The sequence below is a fragment of the Larimichthys crocea genome, chromosome XXIV (genome assembly GCF_000972845.2).
Source record: "Larimichthys crocea isolate SSNF chromosome XXIV, L_crocea_2.0, whole genome shotgun sequence".
Taxonomy (NCBI): Eukaryota; Metazoa; Chordata; class Actinopteri; family Sciaenidae; genus Larimichthys; species Larimichthys crocea.
In genome coordinates this window covers 3,060,156-3,080,163 of record NC_040034.1, presented here as the reverse complement: position 1 = coordinate 3,080,163, position 20,008 = coordinate 3,060,156, and the positions used below count along the sequence as shown (strand labels likewise).

General features: G+C 40.7%; 3 protein-coding genes and 1 long non-coding RNA gene across 7 annotated transcripts; 1 reads left to right on the top strand and 3 right to left on the bottom strand.

Moving 5' to 3' along the window:
- Window positions 1-155: 155 nt before the first annotated feature.
- On the bottom strand, window positions 156-3,270 carry nusap1 (nucleolar and spindle associated protein 1). 4 transcript variants are annotated; one of them, XM_027275026.1, is made up of 12 exons: window positions 3,093-3,270; window positions 2,818-2,961; window positions 2,537-2,728; window positions 2,314-2,428; window positions 2,129-2,221; window positions 1,909-2,021; window positions 1,759-1,809; window positions 1,510-1,682; window positions 1,046-1,209; window positions 836-949; window positions 641-749; window positions 156-555 (listed from the first exon to the last, which is right to left on the bottom strand). In XM_027275026.1, exons 1-12 carry the CDS (start codon window positions 3,165-3,167, stop codon window positions 468-470), a joined length of 1,431 nt encoding a protein of 476 aa, XP_027130827.1. In that variant the 5' UTR covers window positions 3,168-3,270; the 3' UTR covers window positions 156-467. The 4 variants fall into 4 exon arrangements, with proteins under 4 accessions (XP_027130827.1, XP_027130828.1, XP_027130829.1 ...); XM_027275027.1 differs by having other exon boundaries at window positions 2,537-2,730; window positions 2,838-2,961; XM_027275028.1 differs by having other exon boundaries at window positions 2,848-2,961.
- Window positions 3,271-3,605: 335 nt separating this feature from the next.
- On the top strand, window positions 3,606-8,643 carry oip5 (opa interacting protein 5). The gene is made up of 5 exons (XM_010751420.3): window positions 3,606-3,926; window positions 5,007-5,073; window positions 5,202-5,324; window positions 5,531-5,612; window positions 6,145-8,643. Exons 1-5 carry the CDS (start codon window positions 3,749-3,751, stop codon window positions 6,304-6,306), a joined length of 612 nt encoding a protein of 203 aa, XP_010749722.3. The 5' UTR covers window positions 3,606-3,748; the 3' UTR covers window positions 6,307-8,643.
- LOC109142873 (uncharacterized) lies at window positions 6,449-11,756 on the bottom strand. The gene is made up of 2 exons (XR_002043081.2): window positions 11,423-11,756; window positions 6,449-9,660 (listed from the first exon to the last, which is right to left on the bottom strand). It is a non-coding gene; the product is annotated as an uncharacterized LOC109142873 (long non-coding RNA).
- Window positions 11,757-13,663: 1,907 nt separating this feature from the next.
- On the bottom strand, window positions 13,664-18,822 carry chp1 (calcineurin-like EF-hand protein 1). The gene is made up of 7 exons (XM_019277952.2): window positions 18,689-18,822; window positions 18,381-18,453; window positions 17,277-17,357; window positions 16,623-16,750; window positions 16,444-16,505; window positions 15,624-15,746; window positions 13,664-15,178 (listed from the first exon to the last, which is right to left on the bottom strand). Exons 1-7 carry the CDS (start codon window positions 18,753-18,755, stop codon window positions 15,125-15,127), a joined length of 588 nt encoding a protein of 195 aa, XP_019133497.1. The 5' UTR covers window positions 18,756-18,822; the 3' UTR covers window positions 13,664-15,124.
- Between the last annotated feature and the right edge of the window lie 1,186 nt (window positions 18,823-20,008).

Genomic DNA, 20,008 nt, shown 5'->3' with positions numbered 1-20,008 from the left:
GTGACTTTTTTTTTGTTGGACAGATTTTGATATTGAGTCTTTGTTGCACACAGATTTTAAAATACTACAGCAAACTACAAAAGCAATTTTAATAAAAAAAAAACCAAACAATACAGACGAGAAATCTTTTGCATCAATGTGTTTTTTTATCAGTCTTTCCCAAAAAAAGTAAAAACATTGATCATATCAAACCTTTAAGAACAAAATCACCATTCAAAATGCAGCAACACAGGCAATCGCTTCTCTACACATCTAAATACATGAATGCATCGTTCAGATCTATGAAGTGTTACTTTAACTATCGCATGAGTAAAGTCTAAAAACATTACGTGGGTTGGATAGGAGCAGAAAATGTTTCCTGACAGGAGGCTAAAAGACCGTAGAAAGGAACGCATCAGCTGCAGACAACAAAATATTTACACTGGAACAAGAAGCTGTACAAAACATCTACAAAAAGCACGACGCTCCTACATCATGACGAGGCCTCTCCTCGTCCCGAGCGCGCTCTCTTTCTTCTGCTTCCTGCCTTCCGTGTGTTTTGCCCTCCTGTCCTCCCTAAAATCAGATGCAGAAACACCCGTGAGACCGATGTGAGAGACAAAACAATATGAACCAGTGTGTGTTTTCATTTTACACATACCGTGTCTGGACTTTGGGCTGTTTGTAGTTTTTCTGATGAGAGTTTGCAGAGATCAGCGACTTGTTCCCTGCCGTGTTTTCTTTAGCTTCTCCGAACGGCTTCAGTTTACCTTTAAAAAATGTATATGTATCATCATCATCGTCTGTCTGCTGACATTAAATATTTCAGTAAAGGAGAAATTAAAGTGTTTTCTACCTGCATGAGGCTTGTAGGTGAGAGGACGAGCCAGACTCGCCTTCAGGTCAAAGGCTGACTTCTGTGTTCCGGGGGTTGTTGTCGTGCTCGTGTTGCCGGTGAAAACGAACGTTCCTTTGGAGTTCAGGGAGAAGACGAGTCACTCACTCACTCAGTACATATCTATGACAAATTCAGATATCACTCCAGGGATTCGAGCGGAAAACGTACCTGGAGTTTTTGTGGCAGAGAAAGGGGCAGTCTTGACGTTGTTGGGCTTTCCTCCGTCGGTGGTCGGTTTTTGCGGGGTGCTCGAGGCCACGCAGGGCGACATGCGTGCTGGCGTCTTCACCAAGGACTTCTTGTACTCATTGTCATGAGTGGCTTCTGAGAAGCTGCATTCAAACACACTGGGTTGTTAAAACTATACACACTGTGCCTGGAAACATGATGGAGGAGATTCATTCTTCAAAAACAAAACTATTCTTACTTTCAGGTTATTATACACTAATGAAAAGATTTAAATAATACATTTCATATTAAATTCAAGTCCAGGAAACAATTCTTCCACATAGGAGTGGCAGAGAGGTCTAAACTTCACCAGCAATGGCTGGTTACTTGCTTAAGTCCCTGAGAGAGTGAACAGTATTCTGCCATTCAAATTAATTACAAATGCCTTGGGAAGACTCGCTCACCGAACATTGATCCTGCGGGTGGAAAGGACAGACGGTCTGAACGGAGCGTCTTCCTTCACGGCGGGTTTTTTCGGAGGAGCCTTGCTGGCCGACAGCAGAGTTTGTCTGCGTTTCTCCTCGGCTGCTTTCTTATTCACCTGGGCCGGGCTGAACATGGAAGCACGGATCGGATTCTGCAGAACACAAACATAAACACGGGTCATCACCCTCACAGAGTTCATATACTAGTAACAGTTTGGTGATACTCACCACTTTAGCTTTGGCATCAGGTTGCTGCTGTTTAGTTTTATCTAAAAGGTTCTGAAAATAAAATGGAATTTAAATTAAAAACAAAACATCATTTAGACTTACAGGTGTATTATTGATTAATGTCAAGATAGTTCAGAAGCTTCTGAATACCTTCAGATCTTTAACTGACGCCCTGTGCGTCTCGCTCTGCTTCGTCTTCCTCTGGACGTAGGAATCAATCGACTCCATCTTGTTGAAATGAGCCTCGTGCAGTTTTTTAAAGTCTGCAAAAGAAATGCTTTCATTATTTGGAGACTTTATACAGATAAAAGCACTTAATTACTGTCAAAACGGAGAGACTGGGTGTGAGGGAAGGAGCAAACAAACTTACTGGGTGTGACGGGCTTCAGCTGCAGCTTGCTCTTCAGCTGGACTCCTTGGTAACGAGGGATTCTACCAGCTCTGGCCACCTTTGGCGCTTTTTCTGGACACATAATAGAAATAATTAGTGTCTGATGAAATTACAGGACATTTACAACAAGTTTGTATTCCCTTTCATCACACTGCACTACCGACCTGTATCATCCTTCGTGTCAGGCTGCTGGAGGAGCTCCTCGGGATGCTCGGCTTCACTTTGGCCAGCATCCTTGGCAGAAGACACTTTTCTCTTCTTATTCGAGGCGGGGGCAACCTTTAAAACAACGGTTCATTCTTTAATCCTCCTGAACGCAAAGAACTGCTTTGCATATCCGCACCAAAGAAGGGTGGAGGCGTGTGTGTGTGTTATAATGTGTAATACCTCTGCAGCACTTGGAGGTAACTTGCCGTCACACTCAGTCGCAGTATCAGAGATCTTTCTCTTGGTACCGTTCCCTTTTCCTCGACGCGTGTTCACAAACACAGCCGGGCTGGAAACTTCTTCATTTGGCCGAGCACTGTCTGGTGTCTCATTGTTGTCTTCTTGGACAGCAACAGAGTCCTTCTCCTGTGCCTGGAAGACATCACAACACGCCGGTTAGAGGACAGGAATAAACAAGAGAAATGCATGGTTAAAGTGAGCCTGGAGCAGGGTAACGTTACCTCCTCCTCCTCCTGTTTGTCCTCCTTCACCTCCTCCTCCTGTTTGACCTCCTTCACCTCCTCCTGTTTGTCCTCCTTCACCTCCTCCTGTTTGTCCTTTTCTTGTTCATAATGCTGCTTGATCGCCTTGAGGAGTTTATCAGCCTGTTTTTTTTTTTTTTTAAGAACAAAAACCAACACAGCTGAGTTTATTTCGCTCAGTTACTCCCAAACACAAACGTTAGCTCACAGTGACCGTTACCGTGAGTACATTTAGTTACTCTAACGTCCGTTACCTTCACGTTCGCTTTAATCCCGAGCTCCTTGGCGAGGCTCTGCAGCTCTGCGTACTTCATGGAGTCCAGATCCATGTTACCGTGACACTTTATTCCGTTTTAGTTGAGAAGAAACCAGCACACACACGAGTTTTTGTGTCTCTGTGTCTCTGTGTGTGTGTGTGTACGTGTGTCGGCGCCTGACGGTTAAAATCACCCCCGATTCAAAACACAGCAGAGGAGCCGTTTGATTGGCTACTGTGTATGACCGGATGTACCTCACAGCCAATCAGAGCCAAGGCGTCTTTTGTAGCGTTTTGCTAATTAACGTAAAATATAAATAACATATAAAATATATTTCGCTTAAAATTATTTTTAAATATATAAATTTGTAGTGTTAATTATTTAACTTTTTAAAAAATATATATTTATTTTTTACAACGGATGTACGGTATAACTGCAGTTCTTATATTCCTCCAGGTGGCGGCACCGAGCAAACTAAGACGAGATAAAACGGAAGAAGAAGAAGACGAAGGTTTCCCGCCTTATGACACCGAGTTCAAATTCACAAACGTAAACAAAGCTCCGGTTAAACACCGAGATTACCGGGATTAAACACCGAGATTACCGGGATTAAACACCGAGATTAACGGGGTTCAACGACAGTATTTAAAGTTATGAACATGGAGTTCGACGGGACTTTCTTAATCCAAAGTAAAGTCGATGTGGAGACGGACACGAAGCTCCAGCTCACCCAGCCGGCGACTCTCCACTGCTGGCAGTGCAGCAGGATCCTCGGGGACTCGCTCGGCGTCTGTGGGGAGATGAAGCAGCTGGACTCGATCATATGTCTGAGTGAGTTCACGGGGCTGACTCGGAAAAACGACACAAGGACCGTGGACTGTGTTAAGACATGAGATAATGTCGGTAAAACTCAAGTCCACTCACATCCACACGGTGTTCCTCGGTGAAGGTTTGCTCCGTAGTCATGGAGACAGCTCAGTGGACATCACGTGACCTAGCTGTTGTTTTTTATAATAATAATAATAATAATACATTTTATTTCATAGGCGCCTTTCTGTCACCTTACAATAAATGAGAGTAGACAGCAAATAACAGAAACAAACAAAAAGAACCATGAAAGTATCAAATTACAAGAATACAACATTAAAAACAGGTTAAAATATAATAAATAAAGTTAAATAGGACAATGCAACTGAATCAGATGGAAAAGGCTATTTTGAACAATTATTTAAAATAAGGTGTAGTTTAGTAAATTATACTGTATGTCACACTTTATCGACACCTTCTTAGGGTTGCAAAATTCTGGGAATTTTCAAAGTTGGAAACTTCCCATGGGAATAATCTGGGAATTTACCAAATTGAAGGTTAGCCCCTTTAACAGGGGACTTAAATATAGTTTAAGTATAATTTTATTAAAACGACCAGATTTCATGCAGGTACACTTACCTATTCACTGCTTACTGTAGGGGGGAGTGTTTAGGCCACGCCCCCTACCTGCACAGGTGATTTGTGTACCTGGACCACACTTTAGAGACTATGGAAGACACATTTGAGCTTGTGGACATATACACATAATATTGTTTAATAAAATAATTCAAACTTGATAAAGTTTTATTTTTGTTTTTTTGTTGAAATGTTTTTTTAATTGTTCTTTTATGACAAAACTAAATGTTTAGATTCATACAGTTTGTTTAAATTACCCCCAGTTTCCAGTTCATTCCCATAAATTTCAGTTAATTCCGATTTGGAATATTTCCAAATTTCCTGAGCTTAACTTTGTGCACCTTTGCAACCCTGCAGCTTCTGCATGAGACAGCTCGTCTTGTCTACCGTTACCTTCCCCAGCATCAGTGATAATCACTTAATCCCAGTTTGATATTAATCACTGCTTCACTGCTCGCCTCCCCTCAGAAGTAACCTATGATGTGGCCGTCAGCGAGGCAACAACGGTATCGAGAGGGGGGGCGATGGCTAATTGGTGAGTGGAAAAAAGAGCTGCAAATATTCCTTTGTACATATTGTATTGTATGATGTTGATGTACAGTGTCCGTGTTCTTCTTTGTCAGCTCCGTCTGAATGCTTTCTGTCCCGTCTGTTTCCCCTCAGCGTCTACAGCCCTCTTAAATGCCGCCGCTGCCACTCAGCTCTGGGGAGATTTATCCGCGCGGCCCCGTCACACCTGGCTGCGATTCGCAACATGTTTCTCCTCTACAAACCAAACATCGGCTGGTAAGCTCTGCTGCGTCTGCGAGCTCACAAAGCATATTGACTCCTTGTGTACAGACTCACTGCTGCCTGGAGAGGCTCAAACAAACAAGTGCCTTATTGCTTTTCTTTAAAGAAGAGGTGAACGCCAGCTTCACATGACGTCACATAAATGAATAATTCCTTTTATTTTTCACTTTGTGGATACGTTACTTCACGTTTCTCTGCAGCTACATCCTCAAGAGCAGCTCAGTGGTGACAGCACGTGCAGTCACATTTGATACGAAGACCTGCAAAGAAAGCATGGATGAGGTGAGACAAGGAAATGTTTATTCTGACGCTGAGGTGCTGTATGTACAACTGTAGGGCTCCATTTCATTCTTATACTATGCTAATAATCTGAGCACTATCAACACTGTAACTTGTTCTATCACATGTTTGTCACGATCTGGCAACTTTTTATGACTAATTAAATAAAAACTGTAGATGACAGGGTGTGAACAGGTAATTAAGTGTGTGTGACATCACATTAACTAAGTGTAAATCAGCATTACAGCAAATCCAGTTTCCTTTGTTTGAATTTGTATTTCTAAAGTCCCAAAGTCCAAGTGTGACTAAAGAAAGGAAACACAGACACTTTGGGTGCAGTTAAGTATTCAGTTTTGCTCATGAAGGTTCGTCACTGAGTGAAATGACCCTGAAGTATTAACGTAGCCATCCATCGAGGTCGAGGAAAAGTGGTTAGGAAAGGACTTAGGAGCTAATTATTATTATTTTTGACTATTCGACCACACCCCAAATGACTTTAACTGAGAAATAATCCGTTTGTCTCTTTCCACTGCAGTTTAAACAGCTGCTCAATGCCCTGTTGCAGCGGCTCGTGCGCATTGAGAGCAGACTGACTGACAGCAGCAGCAGCACCACCATCAGCAGCAGCAGCAGCAGCAGCAAGAGCAACATCAGCAGCAGCAACATCAGCAGCAGCTCTGAGGAAATCGACAAGTAGAAGACCGGACCGTTCTTCAATCACTGTTTAAGACTTGTTGTTTTTCCATGTTACACGTTTGGTGAAATATTTATTCAGCCTGTAAACATATGTAAACATTATGTCACTCACACTGTAAATAAACATCAACACAGCATTCCAATTGGCACCATGCTGCATTTTATTGCTGAATTTCTGATACAGATTCTTTTTTTTTTCTTTAGTTAATACAAAACCAGACAAGAGGCTCACACGTAATAAGCATGCCCACTTCCTCCCTCTGGAGTGCATAGTTTCTACACAGTCCACCTCCTCAGTGGAAAAGTTGATCAAAGTAATGTCATTAATCATCTTACCTAAGCGTTTGTTGTATTTCTTTTTTCTTTTTTAAAATGGGAACAAAGGTTGGATGGTGTTTTTTCAGCTGCACTGTGGCTGTACGGCCGTGGTCAGAGAGCGAGAGCAGAAACACCCCACACTCTCCGTTCACTTCTTTTTGGTGCAGTTTGGTCTGTAAAGACAGCTGATGATGATCGAAGCTACTTCAACATGCTTGCTGTTGTGTGAAACAACCGTTCCCCCCCAAAACCCGGTCACAGAACACCTGACATGAACACTTCATTAGCCTAATTAACACTCATTCACATTACAAAGTTGGATTATTGCATGCAATACAAATCATTCATTATTCTGCTAAAGTCATGCATATTTTTTTTTAAAACCATATAATTCATGTGGCTAGACGCCTACTTGCTTATAAAGTGTGATTATAAATCCCCACAGAGCCGTACGGGGTTTTTAGAACACGGTATTCAAAGACAGGATGGTGGTGGTGACGGTGCAAGTCAGTACATGGAGAGAAAGTGCTTTTCAAACAAGTGTCAAGTTCCTTCAGTAAGTCCTTTGCAGCCACAGAGTTACTGAAAGTCGAGATTTCTTAAGGGCGGGGTGGGCGTCGATGTAAAAATGCTACAGGAACTGATATTTAAAGCATCTCTCATGTACCCATCGCTTTGAGTTATTGTTTTTTTGGTGTACAAGGCTGGGAAAATATCATTTGTCAGTGTAATAACTGATGCTACAGCTGTCCTCACGTATACCTTATTCTGCCCCGACCCTCAGAAGTGATACTGTATTCTAAATCACTCCAGAAAAACTAAAAAGTGACTAATAGATAGCTACCGTAGGCTAAAACAGAGGGAGGGAGATCCTTTCCACGTGACGTCACAGACCCCTTTTTCAAACATTTACACCCTGGCACTAAACTCATGCATTATTGTAGGTTATTGCTTCTAAAAACTCTAATCAAATACAATTTTATGGATTAAAATATATCGCTCTGAATCCCAAAAAACTATGAGGTATTATGTACAATACAATGTCATGGTGAGATCTTAATTCTAGAGACTAAAAGACGCTACGTCAGGATCCCGAGCAGTTCTACCCAAACCTAAAGGATTCAAAGTACTAACTAAAGTTTCTATCTTTGTCACATCTGAGACTTTTTTGGGAGCTTTTTTTTTTTTGGGCTGTTGCATAATAACTACCTAATTTCTTTTGATGCTTGTGAGTCTCTGAATACAATTTAGGACATCCTAAGAAACAGTTTCACTCACTTATATTGAGCGCATACGACAATATAAAACCACTGGAATCAATATTTAACTGCATACCCTGATTGTGTCACACATTAACTGGTATTTTTAAAATCATGCAATTTATTCTACAAAAAAAAAAAGGAGATCTCGTATTAGTCTTAAGATTTTCGGGCTAAAGCTGTGTCTAAACGTGGTGCGTTTTAAAGGCGCAGTACGTCAATCTATCGCCCTTTGAGATGAAGTCTCCACAGCTTTAAGTCTAGAAATCGATTTCACTATTCTTCATGAAGCAAGCATCACTACTGGATCATGCATGGCTACTATTTATGTTGGCACCACGAGTCCCGCTAAATAAGCTTAATGCAACATGAGTCTATACATATCTTAATGGAAGACATTGGTGATTTTGTTGCTTTCAAACAACTTGTCACTTGTTTATACAATATACAGTTTGGTCAACAACATGACAGTTAGGATCAAATATTGCACAAATCCCGTTAAATGTGATTTTTTTTCTTCTTCTCATCTCATATAAATCATTTAAAAGAAAAGAAATAAGACCAGGGGTTTCATTCAGGTTAGGACAAATCCTCTGAGGGAGAGGGAGAGACGACGCGAGATGTTTTTTTAAAGATTATTTTGTCTCGCGGTTTACGGCACGAAAAGGAATCAAACGTGCGTCTGTGCTGTTTGTACGTCTCTTACACAAAAGCTTGTTTTAAGCGGGGGAAGAACAAAAACGGGAGCAGGTTAGCACATTTAAAAAAAAAGGACAAATTGAGAACATATCCGGGGGGGGAAGGACAAAAATAAAAGTATGTTAAGGACAAAATGAAGGAGAGAAAACTGGACTAGACTTAAAATACTGTAAGTTGCCCAAATTTATGGATCTCTTGGGGGAATATTGCCATTTTTTGTCTCCACCTGCTTCTTTTTTTTTAAACTGCAAACATGATAAATGAAAGAAAATAATAAAAAATAAAGTTTCTATCTGGTGACAGATGCATAGGTCAAAATGGTTGAACTGAAAGTGAATGTCAGTGTGCTTCATGTGCTCTCTTTATTATTAACCCTCTGAAACTAAAACCAAACTCATCCAGGTGGAAAACTGCTGCGGCGCTTCACAATCCTCAAGTTGTACTTTGTACTTGATCGCGCTCCCTTTCACTCCTGTTGGACTTGTTATGGAGATGAGGTAGTGCCAAAAAAACAAACCAAAAAAAACACTATGAATCTAATTTAATCACAGGCCTTGATCTTTGCTACAGTATCTCGTGTCTTTCCTTTCTTTCTGTCCCGGGAAACGGGAGCAGTTTGTTCATTATCAAACTGCTTTGCTCTAGTTACAGAGTGTGTGTGGACTTTTTTGACTTATTTAGGAAGCATCGGTGACTACATTTACATACAGCCTGATTAGAATCTAGTGCAGATCTGGCTGAAAATGCCCAAAATCATGGAGACTTTTTGGGGCACTTACACCGAGATCTGAAGCCGGTTAACTTTGCAAAGCCGGCGTTTGGCTACATGTAGATGAAGTCCGAGTGTGTGTGATGGAAAGTCAGACCAGCCCACAATCGTGGCAGATGTCCTGATGGAGGATCATGCTGGGCCGGGACAGTGGAGGGGGACCCGTGTTCCTAAAGAGGTCATCTTCACGGTGACTCTTCGTTCTTTACCTCCACAGGGCTCCATGGTCTTGGAAGTGATCTGTTGTTGGCGCTGGGTGGTTTGAAGGGAGATCTTCCTCCAGTGTGGGACACTGACTGGAAAATCCATCCTAGAACATAAAAATCACACATGAGATAAGATATGAGAGACTTTAATGATCCCACAGCAGGAAAATACACATCATTACTATATTAGTGTACAGTTCAGTGAATTTTAAGCAGCCAAAATACACTGTTTAATGAACGCACTCGAATGTCATTCCAGTAATTAATGAACAAACACGAGCTCCTCAGGAAACTCTTTGTAAGTAAGTACATGCAAATTAGAAACTTTATATATTCCCAAATAATTAAAACTACCTGAAAACCTCAATTATCTACTTCACGGTTGTTATAAAAATTAGGATTATACTGGGGTTCAGGTGTTTTACCCCATATAGATAGTGTGTGTGTGTGTGTCCTGTCTTCTGTCTCGCATACTTCCCTTAGTTGGCCTCTGATTTACTGAGGCTGGCAGGGAGAGACAATTATAAATCAGTAGTACAAGGACAGGAGAGACAGGCTAGGGGAGTACCATGTGGATGTAAAACATAATGCTCATTACTGAGCAGAAAACCAACTAAATGAATGTTATGATGTTACCTGTATCAGTGGGAGGTGTCCCAGACAGCCCATTTTTAAAAAATGTATAAGAACCAACTGTTAGAGCTCCTCGAGGAGCCTTTTCTCTGTAAACCCTTTCTGTATGTTGCACTGTTAAACGCTCCTTCTTGTACAAGAATAATAAATTCAACTTAAACTTTGATACTTTGAATCCAGTCCTCCTTATTTTAAGGGTTTTCCTTAAAATTCCTGTAACAACGGTAAACCATTTATATGCACGAGGTCAACTGACAAAATTTATGATACATTATTAGAAAGTTAAAAAAAGAGAATCTATCTGCATGGAAGAATGATCTCCAGGCAAACATCTCTGTGAGGCCCAAACCTAAACTACAAATACCACGTTTAAAGTGTAACAGTACAAGTGGTTGCTCAGGACTTATTATTACTCCGGTTAAATGTGCAAATTTGAGAGTGACCTGATCGTAGACAACTCCGGTTAAATGTGCAAATTTGAGAGTGACCTGATCGTAGACAGTGAGTTATGGAGATCTCTCGCAGTCTGACGCTAGAACTAGACTTCCATAGTCAGAGGGAAAGTTGAGGATTTTTTATATTATATTATATTATATTATATTATATTATATTATATTACCAACAGGAACACACAGACAGAAGAAGAAGCAGCAGTACCACCACCTTTCAAGTTGGCTTGTAAATCGTACCACAGCTAGAATATAAGATGATGACCCAGTTAAACAACTCTGCTTTTAATTAGCTCATTTCTTATTATTATTTATTATTTAATTATGTCACCCTGTCTGTTTTCTAATTTCAATGTTTTTTTTTTATTTGGATTCTTCAGACAGGTACATGCAGTAAATCCTTATTTTTTAACAAACATAAAGTGAAGTCTGTTTTTACTTCTTATACTTAATGTTACATTTGATATAAAATGTCAGAAAATTGTAAAAAAAAAAAAAAAACACCTTCAAATGTCTTTTTTCATCCAAAGGACAGTTCAAATATATATAAAACAGCAAATATTCACAAATAAGAGCCTGAAACTAGAAAATGTTTGTGTATTTTAGGCTTGAAAATGACTTAAACAACTCCTTATTAATAAAAAATCTAAAATCCTCAATATAAAATGATTGTTGACAGTCCAGCTGAGGGACAGTTGTCTTAAATCAGTGAAATGTGTGATATATATATTTGATGTGAGGAGAAACGCTCCAGCTGCTCCGCGCTGACGGAACAATCACTGACCTTGGTGTGAGCGTCGGTCCGGGGGAGGATGCGGAGGTATGTCTGCGGTGCGCTCGGGCTGCGGCGGCTCGTCATGGTAAACAAAAGCCGGGGGGGATTCTTCCTCTGCGGGGGGACACACTGACGTCTGTCCCGGGTTTATTCGGGTGAACCGGTCCGAGGACACATTTCATGAAGAAGGAACCGAAAAAAGCAAACAAACTCCGGGCTCCCTGCTCCTCTTTCTCCCTCCTCACAGCCTCGGAGAGGAGGAGAAGCTCCCCTCGTCCCCTTCTCCTCCTCTACGCCATCTTCGCCCTGTTACTACGAGCTAACGGAAGAACTGCGACGATTGAGCCGGAGACCTGTCAATCAAAGTTAAAGCCCGCCCCGGACGTGCCGCTCAGTTATCAATCAGCGTGGTGCGTCGTGGTGCGTTCACGGCCCCGCGAAATGAAAACACAAATCTGACCAAAATGAACAAACATCGATACTTTTATTAACTTATTTGAAGTGTGGCGTAGTCTAGTGTGTATTTCTCAAATCAAATCAGATTTTATTTGTTTAGACCAAAGTCACAAAGTACATTTGCCTCGGAGGGGAGGGAGTCTAATCCTATGGCAGCATAAATAAACACGTATCACATTAAAAAACACTAATTCTGTAGAAAAGCCTCATTTAAAGGTCCAATGTGTAAGATTTAGAGTCCTCTGTGTACAGAATATGGCATATAATATGAATAACTATGGTTTCATCACCTAAAAATAAGAATTGTTGTGTTTTATTACTATATAATGAGACATTTTTTTTATTCTACGGTGTCTGCAATGTTTGTACAGTAGCCCAGAGAGGACAAACTAAACACTGGCTTCTAGATGAGGCCTTTAGTGTGGGGGACAGTGAGGCGAGCGGTATTCAGTTGGTTATGATCAGCAACTACACTGCTAGAGGCCACTAAATCCAACACACTGGACCTTTAAGAGTATACTATTGATATAACTTGCTAACTTTGGTTTAGCTAGTTGCGAAATGAACACAAATCTGACCAAAATGAACAAATATCGATACTTTCATTAAATTATTTAAAGTGTGGCGTAGTCTAGTGTGTATATATCAAATCAAATCTGATTTTATTTGTATACTCCAAAGTCACAAAGTACATTTGCCTCTGAGGGCTTTACAATCTGTACAGGGAGTGACACCCTCTGTCCTTAGACCCTCGGTTCGAGTGAGGAAAAACTTGCCCACAAAGAGAGAGAGAGTTTTCAGTAAAGGGAGATGTGACTGCATCTTCAACCAATACTCAGCTGACTAGGCATAACCCTGAAAGAAAAACAGAGAGAGAGAGAGAGAGAGAGAGAGAGGAGGGGAGGGAGTCTAATCCTATGGCAGCATAAATAAACACATTAAAGAACACTAATTCTGTAGAAAAGCCTCATTTAAAGGTCCAATGTGTAAGATTTAGAGGGCTCTGTGAACAGAATATGGCATATAATATGAATAACTATGGTTTCATCACCTAAAAATAAGAATTGTTGTGTTTTATTACTATAGAATGAGACATTTTATCCACAGAGGGAGCGGGTCCTCTTCTATGGTGTCTGCCAACTAAACACTGGTTTCTAGATGAGGCCTTTAGTGTGGGGGACAGTGAGGCGAGCGGTATTCAGTTGGTTACAGCTGGTTACTAAATCCAACACACTGGACCTTTAAGAGTATAGTATTGATATAACTTACTAACTTTGGTTTAGCTAAAAATTAACACAAATCTGACCAAAATGAACAAATAGATACTTTCATTAAATTATACAAATCTGACCAAAATGAACAAATAGATACTTTCATTAAATTATTTGAGGTGTGGCGTAGTCTAGTGTGTATATATCAACACGTATCACATTAAAAAACACCAATTCTGTAGAAAAGCCTCATTTAAAAGGTCCACTGTGTAAGATTTAGAGGGCTCTGTGTACAGAATATGGCATATAATATGAATAACTATGGTTTCATCACCTAAAAATAAGAATATGTGAGTTACAAACCTTATAAATTACATTTTTACAAACTCATGGTTCATTTCGATTTAAAAATTTAGATATCTAGCTAGAAACAGTAGCATATTAGAATAATAAGGGCATAATTTCCTTCAGAATTGGTAACAAAAAGCACCAGTGTTTGTATTTGTTACATATTTTTGTCTTTATTGTGCAAGCAGAATTAAATAAAAACTTCTAGTGTCAAGACTAAAAATAACAATGAATTACACAGCATGGCACTTAATTTATTCAAATCTAATTCATGAATCACTATGATAACATCTTAGATCAACATCACATAATGTAATTCATATCCGATTGATAATCACATGATTAATAAAGTTGTATTTCCTGCTGCTGCTGCTGGAGGGTGCCTTTGTAATAACTGAACAAGCTCACATTAAAGATTAAAGGGGTCTTAATTCACGTACACCATCCTGTACAGAAAATACATTTTCAATGTGTTTGATTCTCGTTAGCGTCAGCGGGGGGAAAATGTGGAAAGACAAAAGTTGAACAGTGCATAAATCATTAAACAGGGATGATATAAATAGAAGCACAGCGGGTCATCTTGAGTTTACCGGTTTAAAGCCTGCAAACTAACTAACAGCCTGATTTCCTCACACTGGGCCTGACGCTGTTAGTCAGGGTTCTATTAAGACTTAATCAGGGGGAAAATGTTTTGAAAGGAGGCCACGTGGCAGCTAAATCCTAATGACACCATTTTACAAAAGCACTATGGTTACCTGTCAGAACATGTGCACACATACCAGCTGAAGAGGGAGCAGTATTCTGTGTGACATCTTCATCGTTACCACTACATGTTTTAATGTAAATGAGTAAGTAGCTCTAAAAATATCACATTGTTCACATGTTGAATCAACAGTAGCTCCAACAATTAGTGTTTTTTTAAAGAGGGTCATACTTTGGTTGTAGTTTAACAGGCAATTACAATCTATTGGCAGTAGCTAGGTTAACCTATATGGAAAAAACACAACCCCAAACAAACATGGCCATAGGTTCCTGTTTACTGTTCAGATAATAACTTACAAAGTGGAACCATTTGGCACTTCAGTGAGTAAAAACACAAAAATCTGTGGAGCTGGACCTGCTTTGCTTCCAGGGTCAAACCTGCCCATCTGGCTGCTCTGGCTTGTTCTGCCTCGGGTCAAAAGAAAACGAGTCATGAGATGTCGTTAGTATTGAAATACTTTCTGTTCTCAAGTGGAATCGCACGTCTTACAAATCTCACTTTGAACCGCTTCATTATGTATACAGACAAAAACACAGCACGTGATGAATATCCATGGAACGGCATGAGTGGAGTTAAAAGCAAAAAGTTTGATCGTACCGTGCTAGAAAATCAATTCTCCTTTAAATGTGGTACTAACTTTGACCCTCTAAAACTTTTCTAATAAATAATATTCCAATACTGGGAAAAAAAAAATCCAAGTGACATTGCATATAACAACCAAAAGGCACGCAACTTTTCCCTTTGTTTACAGAGCGGTGCAAAGGCAGAAACTCAAGATTTATGACGGCATCTACCTAATGCTTGTTCTGACAGCTAGTACTCTTGTAGTGGGAACCACAGGAGCCCGCTGAGAAGCTGGATGAAGTTGTGTTCTGACGTCAACTGACATGTTGAAAGCTCTTCTCAAACATTTTTTTAAAAGAAACGCAATTCTTAGTGCAGGAACCGGATGCTCATTTTCTGTTCCACGTCCACCTTTTCCAACACCTGAGGAAACAAAACAGAGGTTCAGAGTTTAGATACCATGTTGTGTTCCTGTAATGTGTAATGACACTTTCGCCACTGGGCTTTAATGCTGCCTGGAAGCCAAAAATGATTCATTCTACTAAGTATTGTATAGTATGTGGAAGAAACTGTATCCTCAAAAGCCTGTGTAGTAACTAAGCAAGGATAAAAGTATTTTGTGCACATGCAATGCTATCTTTTATTGTGTTAAGTTCTATAATCTGGGACCTCAAATGCTAAAAACGTACAGTATGTGTGGTGCATGCTCAGGGTTTGTACACCCTTCAGTTAACATTAGCAGTTGTCACTAGTTTAGTAGAAACATTTCTTTGTTGAAGAGCTTAAAAAGTGAAGACACAGCAGCTTCAACATGTACACAAAGGCTGGATGTGTGGGGTGACAGATGCCCTCTGACACAAAAACTTGCCTTGATGAATTCGTTAAAGGAAATGGAGTTGTCTCCATTTGTGTCGGCCTCCTGTATGGTCCTATCAGCGATGCTGCCAAGCTGTTCATCTGAAATGTTTACACCAACCATCATCCGTAAGACCTGGAAACAGTGAACAAAGAGTCCCTTCATGGTCAATGAATGAAAGAAAACCCGGAAGAGATTTTTTTTCCAGAACAATGTGATGTAATGTTTTGAAGACAATGTTAAAGCTCCGCGTATTGAAGCACTACACAAGATAATTTATAGTTATTACAGTTAAATGATGAATCAGCTACGTCTGACCGCAGGACAGCGGAGACACGTTTGCTCAGACAGGCCGGTAAACATTACTTTGAGTTTGCCGTGTTAGAAGCTCGCGCATCACTGCAAAGTGTTTTGCGCAAAACAAGAGATCTGTCCGAGTCATTTAACCCCGAGCTGACCACAATTACAGGTCACACAGTGTTACCGAAACCGAGATGGACGACAAATAACACAGAGGGAAGCCAAAATACAGGATATAAGAGCGTCTGAGGGGAAAAAAACTAAACAAAACACCCTGTAGTTAAGGTGAGATATCGCCTCATTATCAACACAAGGGCAAAGTCTTCTCAGCGACGTGGAAATCCCTCTCTGTGTACAGCTTTTTGACACGGATGTTGCACAATCGCATTTGTTCTTTGTTAAACCTGTGACATAACTGGATAGCAAATATTGTCAGAGGTAATAATAGTCACTCTTTGTTTAGAAAGACATTTTTAAAATCATTATTCAACATCTGGCTGACTTCATTATTGCATAAAACCGGCCGACTCACCTGCAGCAGCTCATCCCGGGAGATTTTGTCATCTCTGTCCAGGTCATACAGACGGAAAGCAACTGTAAAAATAAAATATATACACATGTATAAGTCACAGCAGACGCAGTAAGATCACTTCATGATACTGGTCACCAGCTCCACCCGGACACACCCGCGTGACTGAGCTCTACACTCACAGAGCAGCTTGTTTGTCCTGCTGTTGAGCGGCTCGCTGGCGGCGGCGTTCTTGTTCTTCTCGTTGTCCTCGATCGGTCTGAAGTGAGCCAGGGTCCGCATGAAGCCCCTGAAGTTCACCTGGTCCTCTCTAACAAACACAAACAGAGAATATTATGAATTTACAGCACGTCATACTAAGAAGAAAAAAGATTTAGTACAATCCTCTGCTTAAAGACACAAAAGAAACTATCACTGATTCTTTGTGCTGGCTCAGGTTACCTTTATAATCAACTGGTTGTAACCTAACACCATTGTGCAGAGTAAAAAACTCCATTCTTAAGAGCCAAAACCAGAGCGACAAGGTCTAAAACCATTAAAAGCCATGGCTAAAATTAAGACGCCTACACATCTGACTTTTTGGGATTTTAATGATACATCCCAGAACATCTGGTTTTCAACTCTCAGACTGATAAAACAAGCAAACAACTGCCCGACATATGGAAAAGAACATGTGGCGGTCAAAAGCCGTGCAGAAAGGCCGAGCCTCTCTCAACTCAGCAGTCGAGTAGCCACAAGTGAAAAAGCCCCGGTGGCCTTGTTCAGCTTTTGTGGTGGTGGTTGTGACTCAAAAAAACAAGATTTCAAGCAGACAAACAACACGAGTAACGTCTCACCCCTCAGGAAAGAACGCGTTGATGATTCTGTCTCCCAGAGGATTGATGGCCAGCTCCGGGATCCTCTGGAAGTCTTCTCGACTGCAGACGGGAGGAGAGATGATCAAGATTTAAATGAATGAAATCAATTTTTAACCACAGATTAAAATGATATGACACATTACAAAGGACACGCAGACACGTCGTCATCTCTCTTTAACAGCAGACAGAAATATTCGACTGGGAAAATATTCAAAACAAATTGAATTTGTGAATTTGTCAGTGAGACGAGGAATCGGTCAAGTCGAGCTACGTGCAAAAAAAAAAAATCTCTTCTGTTGTGGCAACAGATGAACGATAAGAAGAAAGTCACCTCTGCTGTGACTGAAAGCAAAGAAGCGAGAACTTGTTGTGTGTAAACACGACGCGTGGGACGTTTCCTTTAAATGATTTTACCCTTGACGGATCACTGATCTCTGGGTGAAACCTCACTGCTAAAAAAAAAAAAATCAGACGGATGTTTTAATGATTACTTATTTCTTCACCTATTACCCGTTTATGGGAGAAGTTAATCACAAACCACAGAAATGTCACAATGAGGTCTCTGCACTAAATCAACACTGCTGCCAATTACGTTACGCTCCGCTCATACAAACCGTCTAGTTGTACCCTCGCCTCTCGCAAAGCGAGGTTACTCTAAACTCTTCTCTGTGGTCGTCCCCAAATGGTGGAATGACTTACCAACGGCTACTAGAACAGCAACATCCCTTTCTACCTTTAAAAAACTTGTAAAAACCTTTCTGTTTCCAGAATGCTTCCCTGCCTAACAAAACTAACAACTACTCTGTGCTCCTTTACACCTTTCTCAGCTTATGTCCTCCTCTGTAAGTCACTTTGGATAAAAGCGTCTGCTAAATGCAGTGTAATGTAATATATTTTATTTACTATTGCTCCTTTGATATTTTATTATGTATAGTTGGCTTTATATTTTTATTCTTATGTTGTCTGTCTGTCTATCTGATAATAGGACGTCCCTGTTTCTGTTCCTTTAGTGTTTATATGAAGGAACGTCACGTCTGTACCTGCAGAGCAGACAAGATGAACCATGATTCATGCGTCTCTTACCTCAGGGTGCCGTTTTCACCTTTATCCAGGCTGGTGAAGCGGCTGTACAGGCGTGTGATCTGACTGTGGGAGACTGTGGACACAGATTCAAACCACAACAACAACAACAACAATGAGCAAGAGACAACAAGAGAAAACTACATTTCATCCAAACACTGGAGCTCAGAAATCTTTAATATTAACTGTCAGCATCTGTCACACAGCCTGTAGCAATGTGAGTGATCTAACAAACAGCATCAGTGTAACTTCCCTTTGTCAGTTTAATGAAGGAACAGCTGATGTCTCAGGATTAATGAGTCTGAACTTACAGCCAGTCTCCTTCTTGATCTCCTCGATCTCCTCTTCTCGGAGTAACGTGGACGCCCTGGACCCCATGGTGACCGCGACAAGCACACAGAAACACACAAAAACAGCTGTGTGTGTGTGTGTGTGTGTGTGTGTGTGTGTGCTACAGTTAGCCCGGAGAGCTAACGGAGCGAGCTAACAGCCCTCGGTGCTAACGGAGCCGTTACCGGTTAAAGTTTGACCCGGTCCGTGTCCTGTCCTCCGGTAGGGTTAGTTTGGCGGATAGTCGGTTTGTCTGTTAGTGAAGGTTACCGTGCCGTGCCGTGCCGTGTTTGCACGCCTCTAACACGGGTTTCGGTCAGGCTAGCTTCCTGTTTTATGCGGTGGGAGGTGTTACGCGGAGCCGCGCCTCCTCCTCCGGGAGGCTCCCTCTGCGCTGAAGGAGCCCGCTGCCTGATTAAAAATACAAGCCAACGCCTCGTTAATAACTTATTTATCATTTTAAAACCCACTTATCTAATATGTTCAACAAACAAAGACAATGTACATTAAAAAAATACAGTTCGAAATTCGCCTCAGTATGCTGAAAAAAATCTACCGCCCCAGTGGGGGGGGACAATCCTGCTGGGTAACCATCTTATCCATAACAGCGTTCAGATTTTTAGCTTAAAGGTCCAGTGTGTAAGATTTAGGAGTATCTGTTGGCAGGAATGATAATTAATTACTAATAATTAGTGTTTTTTTTTGTTCATTAGTGTATAATCATCTCATCGCTTTATCACTTCAAGACTTGATTACTGTAATGCCTTCTTATAATAATAATAATAATACATTTTATTTCATAGGCGCCTTTCTGTCACCTTATAATAAATGAGAGCAAACAACAGAAACAAACAAAAAGAACCATAAAAGTATCAAATTACAGGAATACAACATTAAAAACAGGTTAAAATAGAAGAATGCAATTGAATCAGATGGAAAAGGCGATTTTAGGTGATGTTCCTAATGACTGTCTGCTCTTCCTAAAAAAAACACTAGGCCATTTACAATTGATACAGAACTCTACTGACCAAGACCAGACAGAGGGCACACATATAACCCCCATTTTAAAAGCCCTGCACTGGTTACCCGTTAGTGTTAGTAGAGATTTTAAGATTCTCTTACTGGTTTTTAAATGGCACCGACCTTCCTTTGTGACATGCTACAGAAGTATGAACCAAGCAGGTCTCTCAGATCCTCGGCATCTGGACTAGTTGTCCCCAAAACCTTCACAAAGAAGTTTGGTGAGGCTGTTTTTCTGTCTCTGGAACAGCCTGCATATGGATCTGAGGGACTGCACCTCT